This window comes from Mytilus galloprovincialis, chromosome 2 (genome assembly GCF_965363235.1).
Source record: "Mytilus galloprovincialis chromosome 2, xbMytGall1.hap1.1, whole genome shotgun sequence".
Classification (NCBI taxonomy): Eukaryota; Metazoa; Mollusca; class Bivalvia; order Mytilida; family Mytilidae; genus Mytilus; species Mytilus galloprovincialis.
In genome coordinates, this window is record NC_134839.1 from 28,590,341 (window position 1) to 28,616,560 (window position 26,220).

The window sequence follows — 26,220 nt, forward strand, 5'->3', positions numbered from 1 at the left end:
ATACACGATTCAATTCAATGATATATGTTTTTGATAACCAAAAAAAACCAAAAAAAAAACAGACAATGTTCCACGATTATGAAGAAAAATCAAAGTACTGAAGTACTGAACATCAGAGGACCTCATGTTATGTTGGATTATTGATAAATGACAGGTGTTTATCTAATACCTGCTGGACAGATGTTCACCTTACTATATAGTACACATTAAACAATTTGCTATCATAATTAAGATACCGTCTTATAGGTAGATAGTAATTTTTGTGAATTATCCATAAAATTTTACGTGGTCAAATGAAAACTGCTAGATCACAACTGCAATATCAATGCACTCGTTCTTATTAGAGGCCTGTAAAACAGGGCTTGTAATTCTTTGATGTATATATCTTTTGATTTTCTGTTAGAACATTGATGTGGCTTTTAGTTTTCTATAAATATTGATTTCATATCTATAGGCTATTTATAGCTGATTTTAGTATAGTTTGTTCTGATAGTAAAGATGTTGTATGGTAAGCTTTATTTCTTTTTCATCATTTTGTTTCTGTGTCTGATTACCAATCATAACTCCCTTTTCATGTCTCTATTTTAAATAATGACAACAATTTGGCTTCAATTTTCATTTATATATGTAACAATATAAAACAATATATAACAGTATATATATAATCTCATTACATCATTAACATTGGTCAGTCTTGGAATAAATTCATCTTTAACAATGTACTGTGAATGTGTTATTTTCTAACATGTGTTATTGTGAAATCACTTATTGAGAGGACACTGTTCATTTATAGTCTAGAGCGTTCTATAATATTTAACTCCATATAGTTCACAATTTGGTTCGTATATTGGTTGATTTCAGATATTATCGCTCAATAAATCAGTTCTTTCATAATAGTACAGTTTATTCTCCAATTAGTCCCATTTTATCAAATATATTGATTTGGTACAATTATCAGACATGGAAGCTTTAGAAAAATTTGGGCACCACCTACAATTCAAAATGTTCTGTAACCAATAGATTATAATTTGATGTGGTATTCATCAAAATGAAAACTTTAAGGAATTGTATGGCAGCCATGATTAATTATGCAAAAAACATATAAATTTCAGACAAAATTGATCGAAAATACAAATAATGTATAAATATGGGGTCAAAGCTTCAAGATATTCAATTGTAAGTGCCAAAATAGTATATTTTTAGTCTTAATAGAATATCACTAACATTTCTATTTATTTGGGATTACTCGACCAATTAAGGGCCATTCTAAACCCTCGTGAACCTATCTTTTCCTATAATACTGGTAAATTTCTATTTGATATTCCTTAACATACCAACATATACCAAAATATTTTTATTTTATTTTACATTTAACCATTTTTATTATTTATTTAACATATCTGTTATGTTTTAGAATCATTTATCTATATGCCGATTAAGCATTTAAATAATCTCTTAATATTCAAAAATGGATTATAAGGATCACATGTGTAACAATCAAACTACGGATTGACCATGAGATAACTTTAAAAAATGTCATAACTGGTACATATAAACATTTTGATTCATTATCTTATTATCAATTGAATTCATGCTTTTTCCATTTAATACAGTTTAATAGACTATCTATTCCTATTATAAATAGTAAAAAATGCCAAACAAAAAATATATACATTGGACTAACATATATACAGTATTCATAAAAGATAATCATTTATCAAACTACAAAAAGTTAATTACATTGCATAGCATACACATGTAGTTGTACATATCTCTATAGTATAGGACATATCTCTAAACTATATATATAAAACAGTATATAATTTGGGAATGTATCAGTGGTGTTTCTTGCATATTATGTTACTATGGGACACGTCTCTAGAATAGTTAAAAAACAACTATCCAAATTTGTGTTTGATTATTTTTTTGGTGGGAATGAGCACTTTAGAATATGTAGTGTTTTAATTTACATTTGTCTGCGGCAAATAAGGGTTTGAAATGTTATAAAAATTATAAATATATTTCCACATATAAATGGAAATTAATCTATTATTATTAGAGGGACACAAACCAAATTTTAAATTTATCTTGGTTTTTTGGCTGATAATTATTTAATAACATTCAGTTGAGCCATATTAATATTATAGAACGGAAATCAATTTCGAGATGAACAGAGACTTACAAACAGACAGACAACTGCAACATTGACTGCCTCTATTGGCTTAGCAAAAAGGGCATTAACATTGTAGTGACTAGTATAGATGCATTGGGAATTTGAACAGCACTATTAATGCATTTACAATCTTGTCTACATATATATATATTCAAACAAAAGTCCATTGCATACAGTTTTAGTTCAAAAATCTATAAAATATTATTAAGAGATAACATAACATATCCTAACAGTAAGCTAAGATGTCATTTTATTATATTTGCTTTTAACAATATATTTATTATCTAATCTTTTTTTTTCTTAATACCATATGTCAATAAAAAATTCAGAATAGAAATTGGGATTATGTCATAGCAACAACAACCTGATCATAGAGCAGACAACAATACTTTTTTTCTGTTATAATAAATAATATAATATGGATGAACATATCATTAGACATAAACTTATCAAACATGTTTATATTTACAAACAGCACATTTCATGTCATACAGTTTTTAATTAAGTCTTTAACATTAAATATATATCACTACTACTACTAAAATATATACATTAGGACTACGGATTTCTTTATTTCTATATTTACCATAACTCAACCTCTGAACTATTTAACAATAGTAATTGATGGCACATAATCATTGGATTAATAGTTCATTGCACCATTTATGCATTAAACAATATTTCTTTAAACTGGATTCTATTTGTTCTTTTCACATCATTACACATATATCTATATAGCTTTTTAATCTGTTACAATAAATATTGGCATTGTTATGTAAACAACCATTTTCTAACCATATAAGTCTTATTTCATTTTTGGAACTAATCATGTATGACATCCATATAAAATGTTATATCTTATCATCTATCATGGCTATATAATATTAGGTTGCTTCCATACCGGGTTCAACTGTTTGCAATTGGAATGTATCTGTATATTTCTATATTACAATATAACAATATAACAATAAAGCTGCACTCAACCTGGCAACAAGTGTCAATAATCATGGACTTGCAAGTAATTAGGAAACAATTTTAATTTATTTTATTGAAATAATGATATATATATATATATTGTACGCCTATACCCCTCATGTAGCTATTTATATTTTTTCCTATTTTGTCTTCCAATTCATATAATTAATACAGACATCCAATTGAACATAATTCATAGCAGCCTTTTTTTTTTCATGCACTTATATATAGGTATAATTTTGCACTGTTATTTTTGAACATGCATATTAGTAACTCAGTTATTAGTAATGAATATCTGTTTTCTTATACTTATACTTCAAAATGTTTGATCCTTACATTGCCTATATTAGTTTGTATTTTTTTTATTTGTATAAAATTTTAATTGCACAAAAATGGCCCTACATTTACGATTATTTATAGTATCACAGATATTTATAATGTTATCACAGACAACTTATCATTTGATTAGCAGCTATTATGTTTTTCTTCCACAACTATCACAAATATTCATAAAAGAGAAATTTTACATTTTATATATATATTGCATTGAAATATACCAAAAATACTATTACAAAGCTCTCTGGAAGCCAGAATTGTCCCAGGTAATGATTTGAACATTCTTCATTATCTTGTAAAGTTGGGAGATGAGAAATGTCATCATTGTGGTTGTTTTATTGGGAACTGAAACAATTTGTGTTGCATAATTAACATTCTTTGACCTTAATACTATAACTTATCAGCAGCACTATTTCAAAACAATTGTCATTAATATACCATATACTATAAAATTCAGCATTGTAAATGGTACATATGGAGATAATTATTGTAATAACAAAACTTGGACTTCACTGTAAAATTTCATAAAATGTCTTGATCACGTTGATGGAATTATATTTGTACAATGTCTGTTGCAACCCCAGACACTTCTGTTATGTTGACCATTATTGGCATTGTTCTGTCAAGAACATCCTCAGGTGTGGCATCTTCCCCAAAGCAAATCTCAAGAATTGCCCTTGCCACTTTAATGTCTATAACATTTTCTGCTTCTAAGCAATTTAGGACCAAGCATTCCTCTTCTTTTTCATACCCTATCACCTCACACATATGGGTTTTTTCTGGTGGAGATACGTCTATCTGTAAATTGCATTAAATTCATTAGTTTTAATATACATAGAACATTTTGCACTGCTTAAATTTTATTGATATGGCACATTTTGTATAATGGTATTATAGTTATTTGTTATAATACTATAGGGTTATTGCATGAATATTGGGGAATATTGTCCCGAGTAGAATCCTATATTGCACGAGTTTGCGAGTGCAATATATGTTCTACGAGGGACAATATTCCCCAATATTCATGCAATAACCCTTTTATTGTATAGCAATATAATATTTGAAAGTAATAGTAAAATTTTATTTTCTACGAGGGACAATATTCCCCAATATTCATGCAATAACCCTTTTATTGTATAGCAATATGATATTTCAAGTAAAAATTGGTTTAAATGAGGTTTTGACATTGATGATGTCATGTTTTTTTATAGATTTATTGCACTAGTGCAATATTGGAATTTATTGCACGCTAACTTTTGGTTATTTTCTGTGGGAAATATTATATTGCTATACAATAAATATACTTATTGAATTGAAAACCATTCCTTTTGTCTTATTATTTAAACTACCTTTCACACCATCTTAATATAGACAGGCACATTAGTACATGTAGTATTGTAATTGTGAGATATAATTTATTATTTTTGTCTACATATTCGTCATCTTTTATCTCATGTAATCAGTGGTGGTCTTAAAAATGTGTCCGCATCTCAATGTTTTATAAATTTTTAAATATCATAATTGCAAAAATAATAGTAGATGTTGGTATACTTTAACAGAAAAATCAAGCCATTTTCAACAATTATAATCATCCTGCCAATTTTTTTATTTATTTTATTTGTTAATTATATTCCAAATGGAAATCGGGAGTGGTTTTGGACAACAACAACCCGATTAGAAAGCAATCAACACCCATTGGCCACCAATGTGTGTACAGTTAATACGGGAATTCAGATGTGGTATGATTGCCAATGAGACAATTCTCCATTAGAGACTAATATGACACAGAAATTAACAACTATTGGTTACCAAACAGCCTTCTATAATTAGCATAGCCCATTCCCAATAGTCAGCTTTATATTGTCCCATAATGAGAGTTTACACTATAGATGTTTTCAATAATATATATAGATGTATTTTATATGATTATCGCCTATCCTTAGTTCAGTGAACTCACACTTTTCATATCTGTTGACATTTTAATAGCTTACAACGTATAACCAGCAAATATCATGGTCTGTACAATGTATTTTTGTAACTTACTATTATCTTTGTTCTGGCAGTAGTATTTCCAACATTACTGCCATTAAACTTTTTGATGGCAATGTTTTCTATTTGGACAAACTTCCCAATGGCAACTTCTTCATTGGCGCTGTGTTGCCGCCACAAGCTGACAATCATCTTTTTACCATCTTCTTCTATTGTTATTTCTTTAATAGGGACATCACCCATAACAACTTTCACCATTGCTTCCTGTAATAATATATTGATTTATTCAGAAAAAAACATGTATATAACAATATATATATACATGTATTTAAGGATCATTTTGTTACATCTTGTGATTATTTTATTTGGCAATCGTTAATGGCAGCAAGATTTATTTTGTTACATCTTGTGATTATTTTATTTGGCAATCGTCAATGGCAGCAAGATTCATTTTGTTACATCTTGTGATTATTTTATTTGGCAATATTTTGAAACTTTGGACTATACTATTGAGCAATTTGATATGGGGGTTAAACAATAAAATTCAGTTAGATTAAGCATTTCCAAAAACTGATATATATATATCATTTTTCGAAACAATTTACAGAGTTTAGGTTATAAACCCCAAATTTAATGATTAATACTGATTTCTTTATATGAAATTGAACCTTCATCAAGGACCAATACTTTCATATATTTCTGTACACTGATTATTGCAGAGAATCTGAAAAAAATCTTGTTTTTGGTCCTATATTCCTAAACTGTTGAAACCATAGCGCCAAGAATTACCCTCGAGTTGCTTTTATGGTATGGAAAACATGCAATCCATTGACTCATTAGATTATACTACAGTTATTGTCTGCACAGGATGTACATAGAGTACAACAACGTGCAAGTACGCCTAAATAAACACATATATTTTTGATGATTGAAGTATCAGATTATGTTAAGATAGAAACTCACAACATACCTCCACAATTAGTCCTTTTGTTGATAGCATGCTACCAACTGGCATTACAAGGGCTTCTTTTATGTTCACAAACGGTGATGTAGGTGGGTATATTATTTCTCTGGCCTGCCTTTCTCTTTCTCTGTCTACCATCACCTCACTGGTATTTGACACTTTAGATTTGGTGTTTACCATTACACTGCCATTACTGACAGTGTAATTCCTTAAGAGGATTGATTTCCCTTCCTCCATTTTATCTGCTAATGACACATCATACAGGACAGCCTTCTTTATTCCTGTACTGTCAGCCATTGACATTGTCATATATGTGTTGCCAGCTTTTGAGGTCATCTGCTGACTCCTGGCTACTATCTTAACTTTGATGGGCGACGTGAATGGTGCAGACCTATCCGACAGCTTTTCCAATGTGTTCATCTGAAATGAAAAGGACTCTTTATTGCTTGGTATAAGATACATGTAGAACATTATTTATTTAAATTTTGTTCAATTGCTGTACTTCTGATATTCTTTGTTAAGAGATGCACATGTACAGCGCTCACTTTAACATGTATCATTTAATATATTTACACTTTTGGTATGAATACATTCTAAAAATGACCTTTTGATATATTATTCAATATATTATATTCATTCTGCAGTCGCACATTTGGTATTTTGATGAAACATTTTCAGAAGCTTGTGCAGTTATCAGTAGTGTTTGACAAATTTGCATACATGTATTTTATTATTTAATATGGGCATTAGTTCTAACATTAAAATTACTAATTTTCTTGTCATTATATTGGATATAATGGTCTCAGTGGCAGAGATCTTTTTATATGGCGAAGAGGGACCTTAGTTCAGGCCATTACTAGTCATTCCCAATATATATTTATATATATATATGTATATTTATTATAAGCAACTGTTTATTTTGCTACTGTACAGAGACCCGGGTTCTGTTGTAACATGTAAATTTGTGTATACTTACATTTTTTTACATTGTTGCAATTCTTAGCACTGTGAATAACACAGTCTACTGAGAATATGTTTGGCAAATGTGTGGATGAACCACACATATTTTTACATTAGAATTCTAGCAAATATATAGAACAGGTGGATTTTTATAACTTCTCATCAATGTTCATATTTCCAGATTAGAGAAATTATTTTTTTATACAGATTAATTATGGAGTACTGATATATTTTAATCCTGGGAATGTGACTATGTCCTGTTACAATTAGCTGTTTAACAGTTCAAATACAGGAAATTTCTATTTTCAAGCATTAATGTAGACACTAAAATCCAGTTTGTTACTATGGTTTGGATTTTATTATATGTTTATTAGAAAATTATCTTTTTTTGATATATTTCAATTTACTCTTAATTGTTACATTTATCACAAAAATGACACAAAGGTGACGTTTCACAGCAAGTAATTGTTGATGGGTAGCATCCTTAGAACAGGATGTAGATAATCGTTATCATGTGCAGAGTCATTCACCATTGTTTAGGATGGAATTCAGATTTAGTTTGAAAAAAATTGGCTTGTGATCTGAATAGTAGCTTTCAAGAGTTCCATATGTTATATCACTGCTACATATATCTATGTTGGTATATATGTGGTCTAATAATGTACCATAGTCGGTAGTAAAGCTCGTCATTAGTTGAGAAAATCCTAGCTGTTTGCCAAAATCTGATAAAAATGACTGTTTCAGATTATCTACATTGAAGTCGCCCATAATGAATACCTTGCTGTCTAATCCTGCTTCCTGGTAAAGTTGAGTGAAAAGGGCAACCAGCCTCTCTTTTGTAGATATGGTCGGAGAACAATATATAAAATAGCAGTATATCTTTCCCTCTAATATTAATGTGACAACTTCAATACCAAGTAACAATCGGTAAGAGCATTCATTACTTGGTAAATATGATTTCTTAAACAGTATCATACCATAATGTGGTCTACTGTTATCAGACGTCATATAGTCATACCGAACAGTTGTAAACCCATTCAAGCTGAACTTGTCATATGCATCATTTTTTGTTAATCTCGTTTCAGACAATACAAGTACATCAACATTTTTCATATCATATTCATGTTGTAAGTCATCCATATGCATATGTAATGACCTAGTATTGTGGTAAGCTACAGTAAAATTTTCTCTATCATCCTGACTTAAATTTGGGATGGACAATGGCAAATGTATGCTTCGTAGTCTTTCCATTTCTATCTGTACATCAATTGATGTTGATATTTTTTCCTCATTTAAATTCAAAATGATGACTTTAGACATATTTTGAACTCTACTTAAACCAACATAATGTATATGATCAGTTTTTCTAGTACCAAAGTCTATTACAGCACCTGCAGGCATTGTTGCACCCTGAGATTTGTGGATAGTTTTAGCTGCTGCTAAATGCAAAGGGAACTGTCTTCTTACAATCTGATAAGATTTGAAGTACTGGATAGAAAATTTCCTGGTTACTTCTAAAATAGGTGTCCAATCTTTTGATATATGAGGTAGATATAGATGTCTGAATTGATTTCTGCATTTCTTACCAATATTTTCATCATTGAACTCAACCCAGACTATACTGCATCTTTCTGAACCTTCTACTCTGTAATCAAATTTTCTCACTAAACATGAAGCTCCATTTGTTAACCCATCTTCAACGTCAATATTCACGCAAACCTCTGCAGGTATGTTTTCAGCAAGAAATAAGGTGCTTTCTATCCCCATTGTTTTTGAACTATCATTTGGAATTCTATGCAATATTTTTTGAGATATCTCAATTGTCATATCTCCACAAACTGAATCAACAGCTTTAACCATACACTTAGCATTGTTTGTTTCACAATAGATCTTTTCATTGTATGCAAATACTTCTCTCCTGGTTGTAAACAAATGTGGCAAAGATTCATCTGCTAATGGTCTCCTAGGGTCCTTGTTATTTACAGCCCTTTCTTTAATCATCCTAAGATCATCATTAGTGTGATAACCTTCCCTCAATCTGTTCAAAAATTCAGCGAAAATCTTGTCATCTTTCTGACGCATTATAGTTTGTAGTTCATACATAAGGAAGTGATCGATCCATAGATTTGATCCCAATGGTCCATAACCTGCTTTAATATCTAAGAAAATCCAACCATCCATTACTGGCTTCAACTGATATAGATCACCTATGGCAATTATACTAACACCTCCAAATGGCCTTAAATTACCTTTTACCTCCTGTAGTCTCATATTGATGTAGTTAAACATTCGATTTCCTACCATCGATATTTCATCTATGAAAACAACTGATAAGGCAGCATATTTACTCCTTAGAGTATTAAGCTGTTGCATATCTAGGGGTTTATATGACAAGCTCTGATTCGCCGGTATATGGAAGGCTGAGTGAAGTGTATTGCCACCTATGTTATGGGCAGCCTTTCCAGTTGGAGCACACATTAAAATTCTTACGTCATCTGGACAACTGTCAATTTGATGGGAAAAAAACCTATATAATGCTTGGTACATAGCCCTGGTTGTTACAGATTTTCCAACACCAGCCCCACCTGATAGAAATGCATACAATGGCTCATCTGTATTGACCTTAAACCAATGTAGAATATGGTAAAATATACACTTTTGTTCCTTGTTTAAGGATCTGATCGTTTCTCTATATTTGCTTTCAGGTAATAATGCCTCTGAAACAACATTAACACCTACTACTGACTTTCTTATGCCCAAATCTATTCCCAAGTCATACGATTGATGCAGTGATTTATCATCTGGATTAAAACACCCATATTTTGCACTTATTTCAGTTTGATCTATATCATCAGTGCTGCTGTCTATAGCATCATCATCATCAAGGGAAACATTTTCGTCAATATTATTTAATGGAGCAACTCTCTCATACAGTGCCTGTTTTGTGCTTATATGAGATTGGACATTTGTGTAATGTTCCTCATATGTAGAAAATGTAGCCATTAAATCAATATTTTCATTTCGCCATGGTAAAAATAGCATAAGTTTTTCTCTAAAATGATTTTCCCTATCAATGTCTACATTAAACCTAACATATCTTATTACCTTCTCAAATTTCCTTTTTACCAATTTTAGCCCATTTTTCAACTCTATTTCTTTAGGTAGCTGATAAGTGAGGGTAATATGAGTTGATTCAGTATCGGATGTGTTACTATCAATTTGTTCAAATCTATTACTAGTATCATTAGGATCTGTTGTTATTGTTCTATCTTCCTGTAAGTCGGACATTTCTACAGAATCGTCATTTTCTGGATTTTCACTGTCTAAATTGAAGTCTTGATCTACATTACATTTTTTCTTGTAATTTCTTATTTCAAACCAAGCTACATAGTCTGCAAGGCAGACATTTTCAAGGACTTTTGGTCTTCTTGTGTACTGTTTCAATATATTGTCAGTTTCAATATCTGTACTGTTTTTTGCCATCTTTTCAAGAACATCATTTGGTTTCAATAGAACTGTCCTCTCTTCTGGAGGTGATGTATTGATAAATTTCACTGCCCTTGAACTCTTACGTAGGGGTATTTGGAGCAGTAGATAAACTGCCTCTTGGGCACCTATTTCCACATGAGTAAGAAATTTATTACAGACTGATCGCACCTGGTCCCGGACACCACTTGCTCTGTCCTTGGCTTCTCGACTTGCATCAGATAGCAAATTTGACATACCCCTTTGACCTTTAGATATATACGAAACAATGTAACTCACACAGGAAAATGCATCTATAATAAATTGGATGTCCATGTTAGCTTCCCAGCTTTCCAATAAGACCTTATTGTAAGAATTAATACGTATTTCAGCTAAACTTCTCTTAAGAAAAACTTTTGTAGTTGCCAATCCACTGCGTACAGCAAGTATATATGTATCGAAATTCAACTCCAATTTGGATAGGAATTCTTCAAATGTACTTTCATCTCCTTGTTTTGCATTATTCAAAGCCTCATTGATTTTAACCAAATTAAGCTTTGCCTGCTTACTTCTATCAGTTGCACACAAAGGAGTCAAAATCATAGTCTTTGGCATTGGTGGTAATGGGTACCCAAATCTACATATAGCTTTTCCCTTCTTTCTACAAGTCTTAGCATGCCGGTGTGATTGGTAATTTATTAGATCAGGATTAGCGCCACCTTTCTGACAAGATATATATTTATCAATAAAATCAGTAATCTCATTGCTTTCACTGTACTCTGGTGAAAAAGTAGGTGCATTGGCAATCCATAGAAGCATATGAATATGAGGTGAACCCCGATGCTGGAATTCAACACGATAAAAGAAATCCTTAATTTCTCCAACAGGATGAGATGGATGCTTCAAAACCATGTTTATAAATTTTTGCACTTTATGATCAAAATACCTGACACATGTCACAGGATCACTCTTAATTAACCTACATTTATCTTGCCATGATAAATTATTTACCTCTTCATCTGACAATTCCTTATTATCAGAGAGTTTAGACAATGTTTGAAGGAGAGGAACCCATTTTGTCTCTGCTGCAGAAAATGATAAGAAAAGAGTTGGAAGCCCAAGCTGCCTTATCATACCAAATATATCCTTTTTAGCTTGCTCCCAATATGGTGGTGAGGAACGGACAGATTTTAAAACTCTATAACCTTCATCAAGCTTAACAAGTTTATCTATACCACCTGGTTCTACAACTTCACCAGCAGTTAGCTTCTTTCCTTTTGACTTGAATTTTCTAACTGCCATAGAAACTTTATCTCTCATTAACTTTATCTGAACCTTTTTCATCTTAAAAAATATGAGAGGAACATTAGTGGCCACTCTTCTATCAATATTCCTTAATTCCCATTTAACAACCTGGCTATAATAAATTGGAACTTTGAATTTACTGTAATCTCTCGATGTTCCAGCATAAACAGAAGGAAAGGCTAAATACTCCGCATCTTTATCTTCATACAAGCTTAATGGTACGTTGCCTTCACCAGGGGCCAAATTTAATATCTGATTAAATTCCCTAAAATCAGCAGGGTGCATTACAGTATCAAGGTTACCATCTACTTTGTCATGCATATCTACTTCTGAGAATTCATCATCTGTTTGATATAAGGGTTTACTAATAGTGGAACTACCATTCAGTTTCCCATTTTCAGAAAAACTACTGTTTAATAAGCCATGATTAAGATTTTTATCTTGAACTACACTGCTATTCTCACTCTCTAGTTCTGTACTAGTATTTCTATTGTCAATTTCGTCATCCTGGTTATTTACTAGTGCCGTTTGGTAATTTTCTAGCCACGATTCATCAACTGTTATACCCTCATTTTTAAATAATGTACTATTAGATACTAAATATCTGGCAGCATTTAGAACCTTGTTTGGTCTTATATTTTGGTATAAAACATGGTGCTTATAACTTTGCTTTCTTTTCAGCTTCACAGGTATAGTTTCACAATCATTTAACATACGTGGAAGAACTCTAATAGTTTTGTTCACATCAACTGGCACATTTACAACATTACCTTTTACAGCATATTGGCCTCCCCTTGCTTTTTCATATATGACCATGAATGGAATTCGAGGTGCAACTAAGCGCTCTTCTAATGATGTTAGTTCAAGGTCTTGGGGTCTTTCAGGGAAATGTAACCCATTTGCAAGTGATAAACTTGGAACTTTCTTTTGTTTTAAACTGTCATAACAACAATAACACAGCCACCGTTTACCTTGCGACTCAGCATTATAAGTTAATAGAGACTCATCAATATTTTTCAAAATAGCTGGGCTATCACGACAAACATTATGCCTAAACCATGTCTGGATACAACAACAACATACATATTCAGGACCACAACTAACAGCTTTCTTAAAAGTTGTTATGATATCACATGATGTTTGCTTTACAGATTGATTGTCTATATTCTTGTCATGTGCATTACCAAAACTATCAATTTTACACTTCTTTAATGCTTCTGTGTTACTTTCCAACTTTCTTTTCCTTCCCTGTTTTTTATACGTTTTATCGATTTTTGAATCTTCATAACTACCTAGACTTGTACATGCTGTACTTTTGTTATCATGATTATCCAATATATAAATTTGTTCTTTTTTTGAAAAAAAATAGTAACGCTGTATTTCAGTCACTGCTAAAAACTGACAATTAAATTCTATTTCTTCAAGATCTGCACTTGTAAGGGAACGAATTAAAGACCTTAGAAAACTACATATGCTGTAAACATCTCCATCTAATTCAACCATTACCGAACTACCATTTTCATTGCACAAACCATAATTGCTTCTGCTATGGGAGTCAAAAACATAAACCCTCTCATCTATTTTTTTCAGTGCAATTCCATAATCTAACACCACTAAGATCATATCTACACTAGCTTTGTAACGACTTCTCCCATGACTATAGTGTAAAAAATTTACTAGCAGTTGTACACATGTTTCTAATGATAGAAAAGGATAAGAATCAACAAAATTGTCTACGTACCCAGAATATGTCTCTTTCAATGTTAAAGAAAAATATTTTTTCTGATAAAAGAAATACTTTGGTAGATCTGTAGGTAGCAAATGGTTGTGTGTTAAACCTTTGTTTTTAATTGAGTTATAAAGATTATCACCACTTAATAGAACCTTATCTAAAATGTCACTTGACCACTGTTTGACGTCTCCTAATTTTGATAAAGTAAGAAAAACTAGTGAGTTAGCAAGACACTGTTTACCCCGAGAGTTTGGAGAAAATATATCAGACCCCTGGTGGAAACTCCCACATAACACTGATGTTAAGTTTGGAATTATTTCATTCATTCTGTTGTTGCATTTTTCTCCAAGAGCCTGTAGCTATGTAGTTTGTGTTTATGTATGTATTGTATGTTTTATTGTTCTCGATGTTTAACAAATGTATAGCTATACATGTAGTTAATTTACTTTGATAATAAACACACTATTAATCAATATATGCCTATGTGTATTTAGTGATATATATAAATTTCAACATATCATTTGATCAATGTACAACAATCTGCACGACTAATACTTATAACTATATATAATATAGAACTTCTCATCTATACATAATCTTAATAAACAAAAAATTCATAAAGCAAAGTGATGATAGTTGCTCATTATTAATGCTCTTAAACTGAAAAGGCTCAAATTTAAAATAGATATTCAATATCTCTGTGCATATATTATATAGCGCTCATAGGTTTGTCTCAATAAAGATTTGCTTAGTTTGCTCATGCAGTATCCCAATATTGCTCTCAATAGTATAAAAAGGCTCATATGTGCTCAAAAAACCATCTAGATTAGTCTCAATATTAATTTATATCTAACTCAATTAAGTAGATCTAGCTCAAATTTTACTCAACATATAACTGATCATATTTGCTCAATTTTTAGATCTCATGGGTGCTCATAGATAAATTTAACTGATTGTATTGCTCAATTGTTAGATCTCATGGGTGCTCATAGATAAATTTAACTGATTGTATTGCTCATAGATATAACTATCATCATATTTGCTCAATTCAAGTTCTCACATGCATGTATGTGTGAACAAATGTCTAATATAAGTTACTAAAATTTGACATGGATATGGTTACACATTTAAAATAAATAATGCTGTAGAGTATGATTAGCACTTAAGTATGTCATCAAATTATCATATAATTTTGGCAACACATGTCATGTATGGTCGAAATAATACAATACTACAAACTAAGGAAGACTTAAAAAAACAGGACAGTTAATCTATATTTATATCTCCAAAACTGTAATGATCCTCCCAATAATATATCTATAGTAATTCAGTAAATGATTTACCCAAATTCTGACGTTTCAGTGTAAAGGTAAGACTTTTGGAAGAAGAAGTCGAAGATTCTCTGAATGTTATATAAACAATAAATACAACCAATAATTATATATTAGAATTACTTACATAGTCAAAGTCATTACAAAACAAATTCCGCGTATTTTCCAGTCAAGGGACATAATCATATTCACATATACTAATGCAACAAACTAAGTCGGAGAAGGAGCGAAAATCCGAAACAGTATCTTAAAAAACAGAAAATAGTTCCGTGTGTGTGTCCAAGTGATCAGTCTACTTGTTATTTACGAAGAAAAGAAATTTAACTCCAAAAATTGCTGAGATCTTTATAAAAACAAATTGTTGTTATAAAAAATACTAAAAAAGTAACCTTATCTTTAAAGGCCTTGCAGATTTTTGTTTCTCCTTCCCAATCTGCTGATATTTTCAAAATGGCTGCGGGGGACGCGACCTGATAATTTCTTTTAATATTATGACAGATTAAATTTTACGGGTTTTGCTACGTTAATATTATAGACAAATATGCTATAAACGGTTTAAAAAGGTTACTTCAAATCAAATAATTGAAATATAATTACTTTTCTGTGTGTAACTGCGAATTGATTTCCTCTTGATTTTCTACACGCTCGCTCTTGTCCTCTTGCGCACTCGTGGTATTCATCCGCAACAACAATTTTTCGACACGTAATTGATATTGAAGATCGTTTGATTTTATATACTAATATTTCTATCGACAAAACATTTTCATATTATAAATTTGCATTAAGAAAAATTAAAAAAACTGAGTTTCCTATGAAAACATGAATTTAAAAGAAGCGATAAGGAATATTATTCTGCACTATATAGGTCCGCGGGTTCATAATGGTTAATTTCCCAACACGAATTATATATGTATTCCTTTGATCTTTGAAGATCTATGAAAAGTCGGCGATGGCAATACACCCGAGGCCCCTCAGGGGCCTCTGATGTAAAAACCCAAAGAACATTGTCTTTTGATTATCATAACCATAATAATAGATGACTTACAACCAGTCTATGAGAAAACTGCAACACATTTTAATGCTTGTAAAAACCCCATTGCTTGTAAAAAAATTAAAAAGAAAAAACACAGTTTACTATCCAAGATTGAATTAAATAGGGTAAAATCAAATTTATATGTTAAATATGAATATTTTTAAGGTAAAGATCCTCCTAATAACTTCATAAGTATCCAAGAGACTATCTTAATGGTTTTAACAACCACTTGTAATTTAATGAATTTATATGAAATAGGAAATGTCCTTGGGACAAAGTTACAAGAGGATGATTGTTGTAAATCAACCAAACTAATCGTAAATTGTGTAAGAAAATATTCATTTCCATTCAGTGTTTTTGAAAATTAGAAGATGTGGCATTATTGCCTATGAGACAACTCTCTATCAGATACCAAATGACTTAGAAGATAAGCAAATATGGGTCACCTTAAGGCCTTCAACAATTAGCAAAACCCCTAAAGCATAGCAAGCTATAATGAAAACAGTGAAATTATCAATGTTAAAAATTTCTAAAAAGAAAACAATGAATTGATTCATGTACAAAAGACAAAATGATATAATGCAACAAACAACAACCACATAATTACATGACAACTAACCCCTAACCTTGGACAGTGGTGCAACAGCAGAACACAAAATCAAACTATAGAAATATGTTGTAAAAGAGGGACGAAAGATACCAAAGGGACAGTCAAACTCATAAATCTAAAACAAACTGACAACACCATGGGTAAAAATGAAAACGACAAACAAACAACAGCACACATGACTCAACATAGAAAACTAAAGAATAAACAACACGAACCCAACCAAAAAACTAGGGGTGATCCCAGGTGCTCCGGAAGGATAAGCAGATCCTGCTCCACATGTGGCACCCATTGTGTTTTAAGACTTTTGCATTTTTAACAATATTTTGTGATTTGTACAATCTTAGAAATTTTATTCTTTTAAAGTTAATGTTGTGGTGACATTTGGTGTAAGATAATGTAAGTATTCCGTCAACAGGAAGTTGATGAGCCATAAAATTCATCACAGAGTGAAGCTAGCATACTAGAAGCTTGATACCAACATTCAGGAAGCTCTGATCGAGTACTTTCTTCTAAGAAAAGTGCATCACATATTTCATGTGACAAACAAACATAAACCTGTTAAGGGGGAAATCAGAAATTTGGTTGACATATCTGTACTGGCTTACTAACTTTATTTTGCATCTGTTGCACACAATTAATTTGAAATTTATTGTTGTATATTAAACCGCATTGAATTTGAAAAAAACAAATTTCATGTAAAGACTGTTGATAAATGTCAATTGGACTTCCTTATTTTATTTTATTACCATTTTATTTCCCTGTACATTTGTTACATGTATTTGATTTGAGTCTTACCTAATACAATAAGTTTTATCTACCAAATATCACTGTATGTAACATGAGATTTTAAGTATGCCCTTGATTTTTTTTATGATGAATGAAGTGAAATATAAATATTTTTGTTGTAGGCGTAAAGCTGTGTTAAATACAAGTATAGATTTAGCTAATCCTTGTTTACATACAAAATTAACTAGCTACTGGTATGAGGACACCAGTACCTGAAATACATGTAAAGAGGGGTTTTCAAATTTTTGTTGTTGAAAATAATCATTTAAAAAAATTAATGTTGTATATTTAACTGTGAATGAAGTGCTTTGATCTATTTTTTTTGTAAATTATTGGAAGGTTTTGTCCCTTTTCTATCATTGTAAGTAATGAAATTGAGAATGGAAATGGGGAATGTGTCAAAGAGACAACAATCTGACCAAAGGGCAGAAAACAGCTGAAGGCTACCATTGGGTCTTCAACACAGTGAGAAAACCTACTTCAAGAGGTGTGCTTCAGTTGGCCCCTAAAGGCTAAACAAAATGTGGACTAATTCAGTGAAAATGGACATCAAACTTAACTCCAAAACATACAACTGAACTAAAATTAAAAAAAATAGTATGCTAGTTTCATTATTCCATGCAACCACATAATCAATCTCTTATATTTAAGTAGGTTATGCCCATTTTTGTGTCAGTTCTACTTTGACAATTTCACATCAACAACCACACAGTCAATCATCTTAAATTTAGGGCAGACAAGTTTATGATTGCTCATACAAAGAAAACTAAGATTTTTGCAGTTTGTACTTATAAAGATAAAATCTTGTGCATTCATATTGTTTATATATAGTGCTAAATGTTCAATATTCTTCTATTTTCAGGATATTATAAACATGATTGCCCCTTCTGCTAAGTGAGAACCAAGAACAAATGTAGCTAATAGTAGTGACAGATTAAAACAGAAATATTATAGCTGAAGAAATACAACAAAAACAAAACAGTGGTGTCAAAAAGTAAATGAAATTCGCTGTCGTTTTAGAGGAATATTAGGATTAGAAATTCAAGGTAAGGTATAGCAAAAGATATCGAAAGATTGCAACATTTTATGATGGATTAAATTTGTTAAAATATGTTTTTTGTGCTCATTTGATTTTGAGTGTTTTATTGGGTAGGGTTTTCATCTATGTTTAAAAAGTTTGTCAATGTTTTTGTTGGGGATCTTATTCTGTGCCTGTATCATTTTATATTACATTGTTTTGGGATCTTATTCTGTGCCTGTTTCATTTTATATTACATTGTTTGGGATCTTATTCTGTGCCTGTTTCATTTTATATTACATTGTTTGGGGATCTTATTCTGTGCCTGTTTCATTTTATATTACATTGTTTGGGGATCTTATTCTGTGCTTGTTTCATTTTATATTACATTGTTTGGGGATCTTATTCTGTGCCTGTTTCATTTTATATTACATTGCAAATTATCTTGCATTCACAATCACTATCATAGTTTTCCATCAAAAACTTTCTCAAAGAAAACTTTGAACAAATAAACTTGGTCATGAAAACTTTCAACAAATAAACTCGGGGAAGAAACTGGTTGCAACGAAGACAGAGAAGTATCTTCCACACTCAATTCAAGAACTTCACAGTAAGGACCTGGTCAAATTCAGGAATTATTTTAGGATCAACAAATTGTCTAACCATGAATCAAAATAAACTCAAATAAACTCAATAAATGAATCATTCATTTCATTTCTCCCCTAGGAACTTCTATTTCCTTTACTGTTACTACTTTTCTTGCCAATTTTGCCATGTGCTTTTGTTGTGTAAACAAAAATTGCATCATTCAAAAAACACACTGTGATTGGCTAATCAAAGTTTCAAGAAAGTTATGATGACATTCTATTCTACCAAGGTTTTTTGGTCAAAGAGAACTTTGATAGTGACAACAGGCCTTTTTATTAGTTGAATATTTTCTGAATTTATACAAATCATTTTGCCCATCAAGAGTGAAAGGGAACATAAATGTATTTCAAACACTTAAATGCAATTCAGAAAACTATGATTTTTTTTTAAATGCCTTTGATATACCCGGTAGTGTTGAAAGCACTTTACATTTTCAATTGTTGTAATAATATATAACATCAACATGAGTGTATTATCAGATTTATAACACTTTTGTACTTACAAGTATTGGTATCAAATGTGAAACCTGCTTCGTAATGATGACATTTAAAATGTATGACCCGCACAAGTACAGGAAATGTCAGAATCGTGTGAAACTCTGGCATAATCTCTCTCTATATATACATTTGTACATGCAAGTGGTTGCATTTTGTAACACATTTTGGTACCAAGCCAATCAAACTGCAGCCACAGAACTATTTAATTTTACGACATAGGGGTAAACCATCAGCAATTCAAGATGTCAAAAAGTTTGCTTGCAAATGAGGAAATGACAGTACATAAAATGTTTGAGATGAATGCTGTTTGACCAAGATTTCTCTGTTAAGAATCAATATTTGTTGCTATTCTCAAATCTTGTTTTTGATAAGCTCAGGCAGAACTTCATTATGTTGACCCCTTGTACTGGATCAATAAACTGTAATCATTCATGCAGAAAGGAGCAATACACAGTCAGTCAACCATGAAAACATGATGTAATTTTGATGTAACCAATCAAAAAGTGGAATATTAGATGATCATTGGAAATATCGTGTAATCATTGATGCATAAGACATTTAATGAAGATTATTGATAGTATTACAGTATCAATTGTAACCCAAGCCATGCTGTACATATACTAATGGATTATTTTCATTTCTTGTGATGATGGTAATAGGTTTAAGGTAACCTATGATGAACTTCAATAACCTTGCTTTAATCATTACTTCTAAGTATCAGGCTGATAAATCATGTCTTTATAAACCAGTTTGATTTATATAGTGCTGTATGATTCAGGTAAGGATGGCTATTTTTAGGCTTTGTGGCCTTTTATAGTTTACTTTTCGTTGTGGGTTTTGCTCATTGTTGAATGCTGTACAATGACTAATTATAGTTGTTATTTTCTACATCCTTTGGTCTCTGGTAGAGAGTTGTTTCAATGGCATTCATACCAAATCTTCATGATTTGTAATTTTTACCCTGATTGGCTTGGGCTGATTTCTCTAAAATTATCTACTTTTTGGGTTAAAAATAAGGAGATTTATAAGTGGAGTGATTACCCATGTGACAACTATATATATATATATATATATAGCTATCCACCATAGACCAATGGACAAGGATAAATACAATACATTTAAAGGTCACTGTATGTACAGCCTTCAACAATGAGCTTACACCACATACTTTATAGTAATCTAAGATAGTATAGAAAGGACAACACAATATTAAACAGTTCATAAGAGAAAATTACTACTAGTAACAATCTCCTTGTAAAATACAATATCTAATGTAAATCTGGCAAGTTTTATATCTACATGTTATCTTCAGTCATGTGCTAAGTGAAGTCAGAAATGTTTTTTCTACAGATTTCTGTATGATTACAAACTTATGACTTTTGTTTTTTCACTTAATTTAACCTGTGTTTTCATAGAGCTCCTCTGTTTAAAGTTAAAGCATTACATTGTCAATAAAACTCCTGTTCGACATTAAGGCATCAAAGCAGTGCATATTAGAAACAGATTGGATTTTGGCAATGTTCCAAGTCCTTATGAGGGGGAGGAGGATCTCACACCTGCCAAAACTACTTAATGTTGTTTCAAACTTTAAAATTTAACTTTCCCCATGTTATGAGGGTCTTCATGGAAGATGGATTTCTGGTATTATACACATATGTATATAGAAGCATATCAACTTATCAATTTTAATTAGGGTAATAAACATGTCATTTATAGGCAATTAGTGTTGTTAGCAGCACAAGTTTTGACATTTGGAATTATTTAAATCATGATATATGGTGTAGCAACTTGTTTATTGTTGAAGTATGTACAATGACTTAAAGATTTGTTATGATTTTTGTGTATGGTACCTAGGTTGCTGTCTGATGATATATACCCAACATCTCATTTCAGTCATATTTATATGGCGTGCTGTATAATGATTCAATATCCTAATTTAATTTGCATGATGTAGAAAAAAAAGTGGTATGAGTACCAATGAGACAACTCAACATCCAAGTCATGATGTGTAAACAGTACATAATTATAGGTTATAGTATATGGCCTTCAACATGAAGCCTTGACTCACACCAAACAGCAAGCTATAAATGGCCCCACAATGATTAGTATAAAACAATTCAAACATCAAACCCAATGGTCTTATTTATTAAAATAACGCAAAACAAGAAACACTATGAACCACATCAATAAACGACAACCACTGAACAGCAGGTTTCTTACTTCGGACAGTTGCAGCATAAAACAAACACCAGTCAATATTTAATGTATTTAGAAGTATACAATGTCCTTAAGACTAAAATGGTCTGAAATAAACAATGTCCAAGATACTGATACCCAAATACCTGTTTTGCTTTGAGTCATCTTGAGTTGATTCTGCAAGCCAGGAAAGACAAACACTGAATTTGTACTTCAAGATCACCCTACAAAACAATACCACAAAACTTCCTACATTTTTTGCCTTGTAAAGACTGGATTCAATTTCCACCTGTAAACCCATAGAGAAAGTACTTGGCAGTGTCATATTACAAATCTCATTCAGTAATTTACTATGTAATCAGAAACATAATAGGTTTATTGTTAAACAATTAAATGGAAAAAAACCTAAAACAATTGAATTGTAAATGATCAGATGGGAACTTTGTGCATGGAGAGAAGTATACGCCAGTGAGAAACAACTCAACCATAAGTAAATACTAAAAGCTATCCCGATTTTTGACAACATACGTCTTTTTGCCAACATTTTTTGTATTAGAAGAATAGAGTACAATGTATGTACACCAATAGTCCGAGGAAAAGCATTTGCATGGAAACAATTAGTTTTGTCTAAAATTTATTGAAGATTTTTCAGTATGTTTAGAATTGTTTATATGTGATAACCATTGATATAATTTTATTTGTTTTCAGGTTTGTTTGTACAGTAAAATGATGAGAGAATGACATTTCAGTGGCAAAAGTTAAGTCCTACCGAGTTCCATCAACTCCAGGAATATATATCTTGTAAGTATAAAAGCATAAAATGACCTTGATCTCTTTGGGAGCAGTGAATATAGTTAAAAGCTTTCTTGCTTAAATCAATTACTATAAGTTATAATTTAGCCTTATCTTGTAAATAGAATCAGTGTAAGGTGTACATACATCAAAATAAGGAGACATGGTATGAGACAACTTTCCATCAAAGTTCAAATGAAGTGGATGTAAGCAATTATAGACAAATGTATGGCCTTCAACAACTAAGAAAACCCATTCTTTAAAAGATCCCAACATGAATATATGTGAAACAATTCAATTGAGAAAACTAGTTACTTATTTATTATTATAACAAAACAATTTATGAAAGAAACAACTATGATAGACTACAGGCTTCTGATACCTGAATGCCTATTTAACTGGTGTCAGTTGACCTGATTCTCATGGTTCAATGGCCAATGTTACTTTTTCCTGCTTAAGTCAAATTGTTCAATTACTGTGGAAAAAAACACTTATTTCAGTCTTTCCTATCATTTTGAGGTGTAAATATCCATCTAAAATATTTATAAATTATTACCTTTCTCAACTGTGGGACTTGTGCAGGGCTGATTAAAGGTGTTTCAAACAAGGGTTAAAACACAGAAATAATTATATGTTCAATAACCGTAATTCAAACATTTTGAAAGTTGCCTACTGTGGATAAACCAACATGTTTTCTGTTCTGTAAACCAACATACTTTCACTGATACTGTATGATTGGCTTTGAGCGCATTTGTTTCTAACCTAAACGATGTAAACGACTACGCGCGTAGTCGTTTAATCCATTTGTTTCTTACATTTTTTAGTCAACGTTGACATCGTTCACGTAAACGATGTACGCGCAAAATAGTCGCGTAGTCGTTGATCGTTTATCGTTGAGACGTGTAAACGATATATTTGTTTCTGCATCTGTCGTTTAAATAATTACGAGCACGTGTTGTTTTCGCAAAGTCCTGGTTATTTATTTCCCGGACTTTTACCTGTTTGTTTACAGTGCGTGAGTGTTATCTATTTCTGTCTGACTACGCAGGGTCGATAAAGTTTATTAAACGATGTATTTGTTTCTAGCAGCTCAACGTTTACTAAACGATAGTCATCGATGACAAAATTTCGGGTTAGAAACAAATGCACTCTTTGTACTCTCTTGCCTACTTCCCTGTGATTTATTTTTCACAATTTCCAAATTTCTGTATGTATTTGTATAAGCCAAAGATAAAATGTTTACATTATATGTTCTTGATATTTTTCAACTCTTGGAAATAAAATGGTCACCAAATTAGTGTTCAAAGGAGTACATTAATCTCATATATAATTCAGTGTCAATTTATGAAAATTGGCATCTATGAAAATAATTGAACATAAATAAAAATCTTTGATGTTGTATATTATAATGAATTTTTATATTACAGATTCATCTAAGAAGTTAAAAGATGTTCTGGAGGATTTACACATCTCCTGTGATGAGGTAGGTATCTTTGTTAGTTAATTATTTTATCACCATTAATGGTATCTGTTTTGATGTTATAATGTCTCAAATATGCTAAAATATGTTTTTCACTTATCTTACTAATTTTATAAGGTGGTTTAAAGGCAAATTCAGTGACAAAGCATTCCAACAACACAAAAAAAAAAAAAAAAAACCTATTAAAAACATAAATTCCATGCATCCAGAACTCTTCTGGATTTACCTGCTTATTGAAGGCTCAAAGCTGAATTTTTGAAAGCAAAGGTTTTATGTGAACCAAAACAGTTGATATGTCCAAATAGGACCTAAAAATAACAACTAAAATCTATTAAAGGTCAACTTTGCATGAGGAGTGCAGCGAGAAACTCCTGCATCCGTAGGAGTCCTTCAGCTGGCCCTTAAACAAATATGTATACTAGTGATAATGGACGTCATACTAAACTCGGAAATTATACACAAGAAACTGAAATTAAAAATCAAACAAGGCTAACAAAGGACAGAGGTTCCTGACTTGGGACTGGCGCAAAAATGTGGCGAGGTTAAACATGTTTTTTAAAGATCTCAACCCTCCCCTACACATCTAGCCAATGTAGAAAAACAAACACACAACAATACACACAGTAAAACTCAGTTTAAGAAAAGACTGAGTCCGATGCCAGAATAGGTAACAAAAGAAACTAAACAAAATGACAATAATACATAAATTAACAAAGGACTACTAGCAGTTACAAAATTAATGTTTATTTTATTTTGTATACTTTTGTGTTTTTGTATTGGTGAAATAATGTGAAAATCAAGTAGTATTTGTATAAAAATATACAAAACCCAGCTAGGATCTAGTATAATTAAATTGAACAGATAAATGTTATCAGGGGATATACAGAAAACCATACAAGAAACATTTTGGATTGATATTCTTTTCTGAATTAAAGAAAAGAAAATCATTTTTACAGTGATAATGTGAAAGCCTTATGTGCCACAGCTGATAATAAATGATAATGTTTCTTGTCCTGAAAGCTTGATTCCTAGAGCCTATTTATATACATCTTGCTCAACATTTTACATATAGAATATTTGGTAGAGGTCAGCGTTAGTTTTTAGGGAAATTGATATTGACTTGAGGCCATTAACTTTAGTTCATAAAAACTTGTATTATGTGATACAAAATATATAATTGAAACTGAGTCAATAAGTGTTTAATCAAACAATATACTACTCAACAGACTGAAGGGATCATTAACGATATAATCATTAATTTATAATTATCAGCAAATAATATAAGGCCAAAACCATTATGTTAATGTTTTTTGAGAAACATCTTTTGTGCTAGAATTTTTATGAAAATTGTGGTATGAGTGCCAATGAAACAAAAAAAAAAGTTTATATTCTACTTATTTCTGAGATTTGTGACAATTGAGACCTTGACAGTGTTTAGACATTTGTTTTTGCTATTTTGTTTTTGTTTATATCTTCTATGATGGTACAGTGACATTATGTTTTCTGGTCCGTGCGTCCCTTCTTTCGTCTGTTCGTTGGTTCGTCCTTCTGTCCATTTGTTCATCCATCTGTTACAAAGTGTGACCAGTACTTTCCAAAAGGATACATAGCACATATGAGAGAAAATAGAGCATTTTTCACAAACTCCCTAAATATTGTACAGTTTTTGAGATAAACTGCTCTGTTTCAAGAATTGCTGAGGTTTTATTTACTAAAAAAATAAATCTGTATAATGATTCGCTATTGATGCTTGGATTTTACAGCCTTTGTCTGTCATTCAGTGACATTAGTTTATAAAAATATTACCTAATACATGACAAATACCATATCAATACTATAAACAAACCAATTGACGTACATCTATCATCTATTATTCACATATATATATACAACTTAAGAATCAGTTAAATTTTAATTCATAAATCTTCTA

The 26,220-nt window shown here is 31.2% G+C and overlaps 2 protein-coding genes across 7 annotated transcripts in view; one reads left to right on the top strand and one right to left on the bottom strand.

Moving 5' to 3' along the window:
• LOC143063313 (diacylglycerol kinase beta-like) overlaps positions 1–26,220 on the top strand; it is a 155,931-nt gene that overhangs the window by 12,011 nt on the left and 117,700 nt on the right. For all 5 annotated transcript variants that reach the window (XM_076235377.1, XM_076235375.1, XM_076235379.1 and 2 more), the window contains exons 2-4: positions 18,522–18,705; positions 22,727–22,819; positions 24,238–24,293. In XM_076235377.1, coding sequence (XP_076091492.1) covers positions 22,756–22,819; positions 24,238–24,293 — 120 coding nt within the window. In that variant the 5' untranslated portion in view covers positions 18,522–18,705; positions 22,727–22,755. The remainder of the gene's footprint in view (positions 1–18,521; positions 18,706–22,726; positions 22,820–24,237; positions 24,294–26,220) is intronic.
• Positions 1,941–15,921, bottom strand: LOC143063314 (uncharacterized). 2 transcript variants are annotated; one of them, XM_076235381.1, is made up of 4 exons: positions 15,828–15,921; positions 6,444–6,857; positions 5,528–5,737; positions 1,941–4,282 (listed from the first exon to the last, which is right to left on the bottom strand). In XM_076235381.1, exons 2-4 carry the CDS (start codon positions 6,855–6,857, stop codon positions 4,037–4,039), a joined length of 870 nt encoding a protein of 289 aa, XP_076091496.1. In that variant the 5' UTR covers positions 15,828–15,921; the 3' UTR covers positions 1,941–4,036. The 2 variants fall into 2 exon arrangements, with proteins under 2 accessions (XP_076091496.1, XP_076091497.1); XM_076235382.1 differs by lacking the exon at positions 15,828–15,921 and adding an exon at positions 15,358–15,436.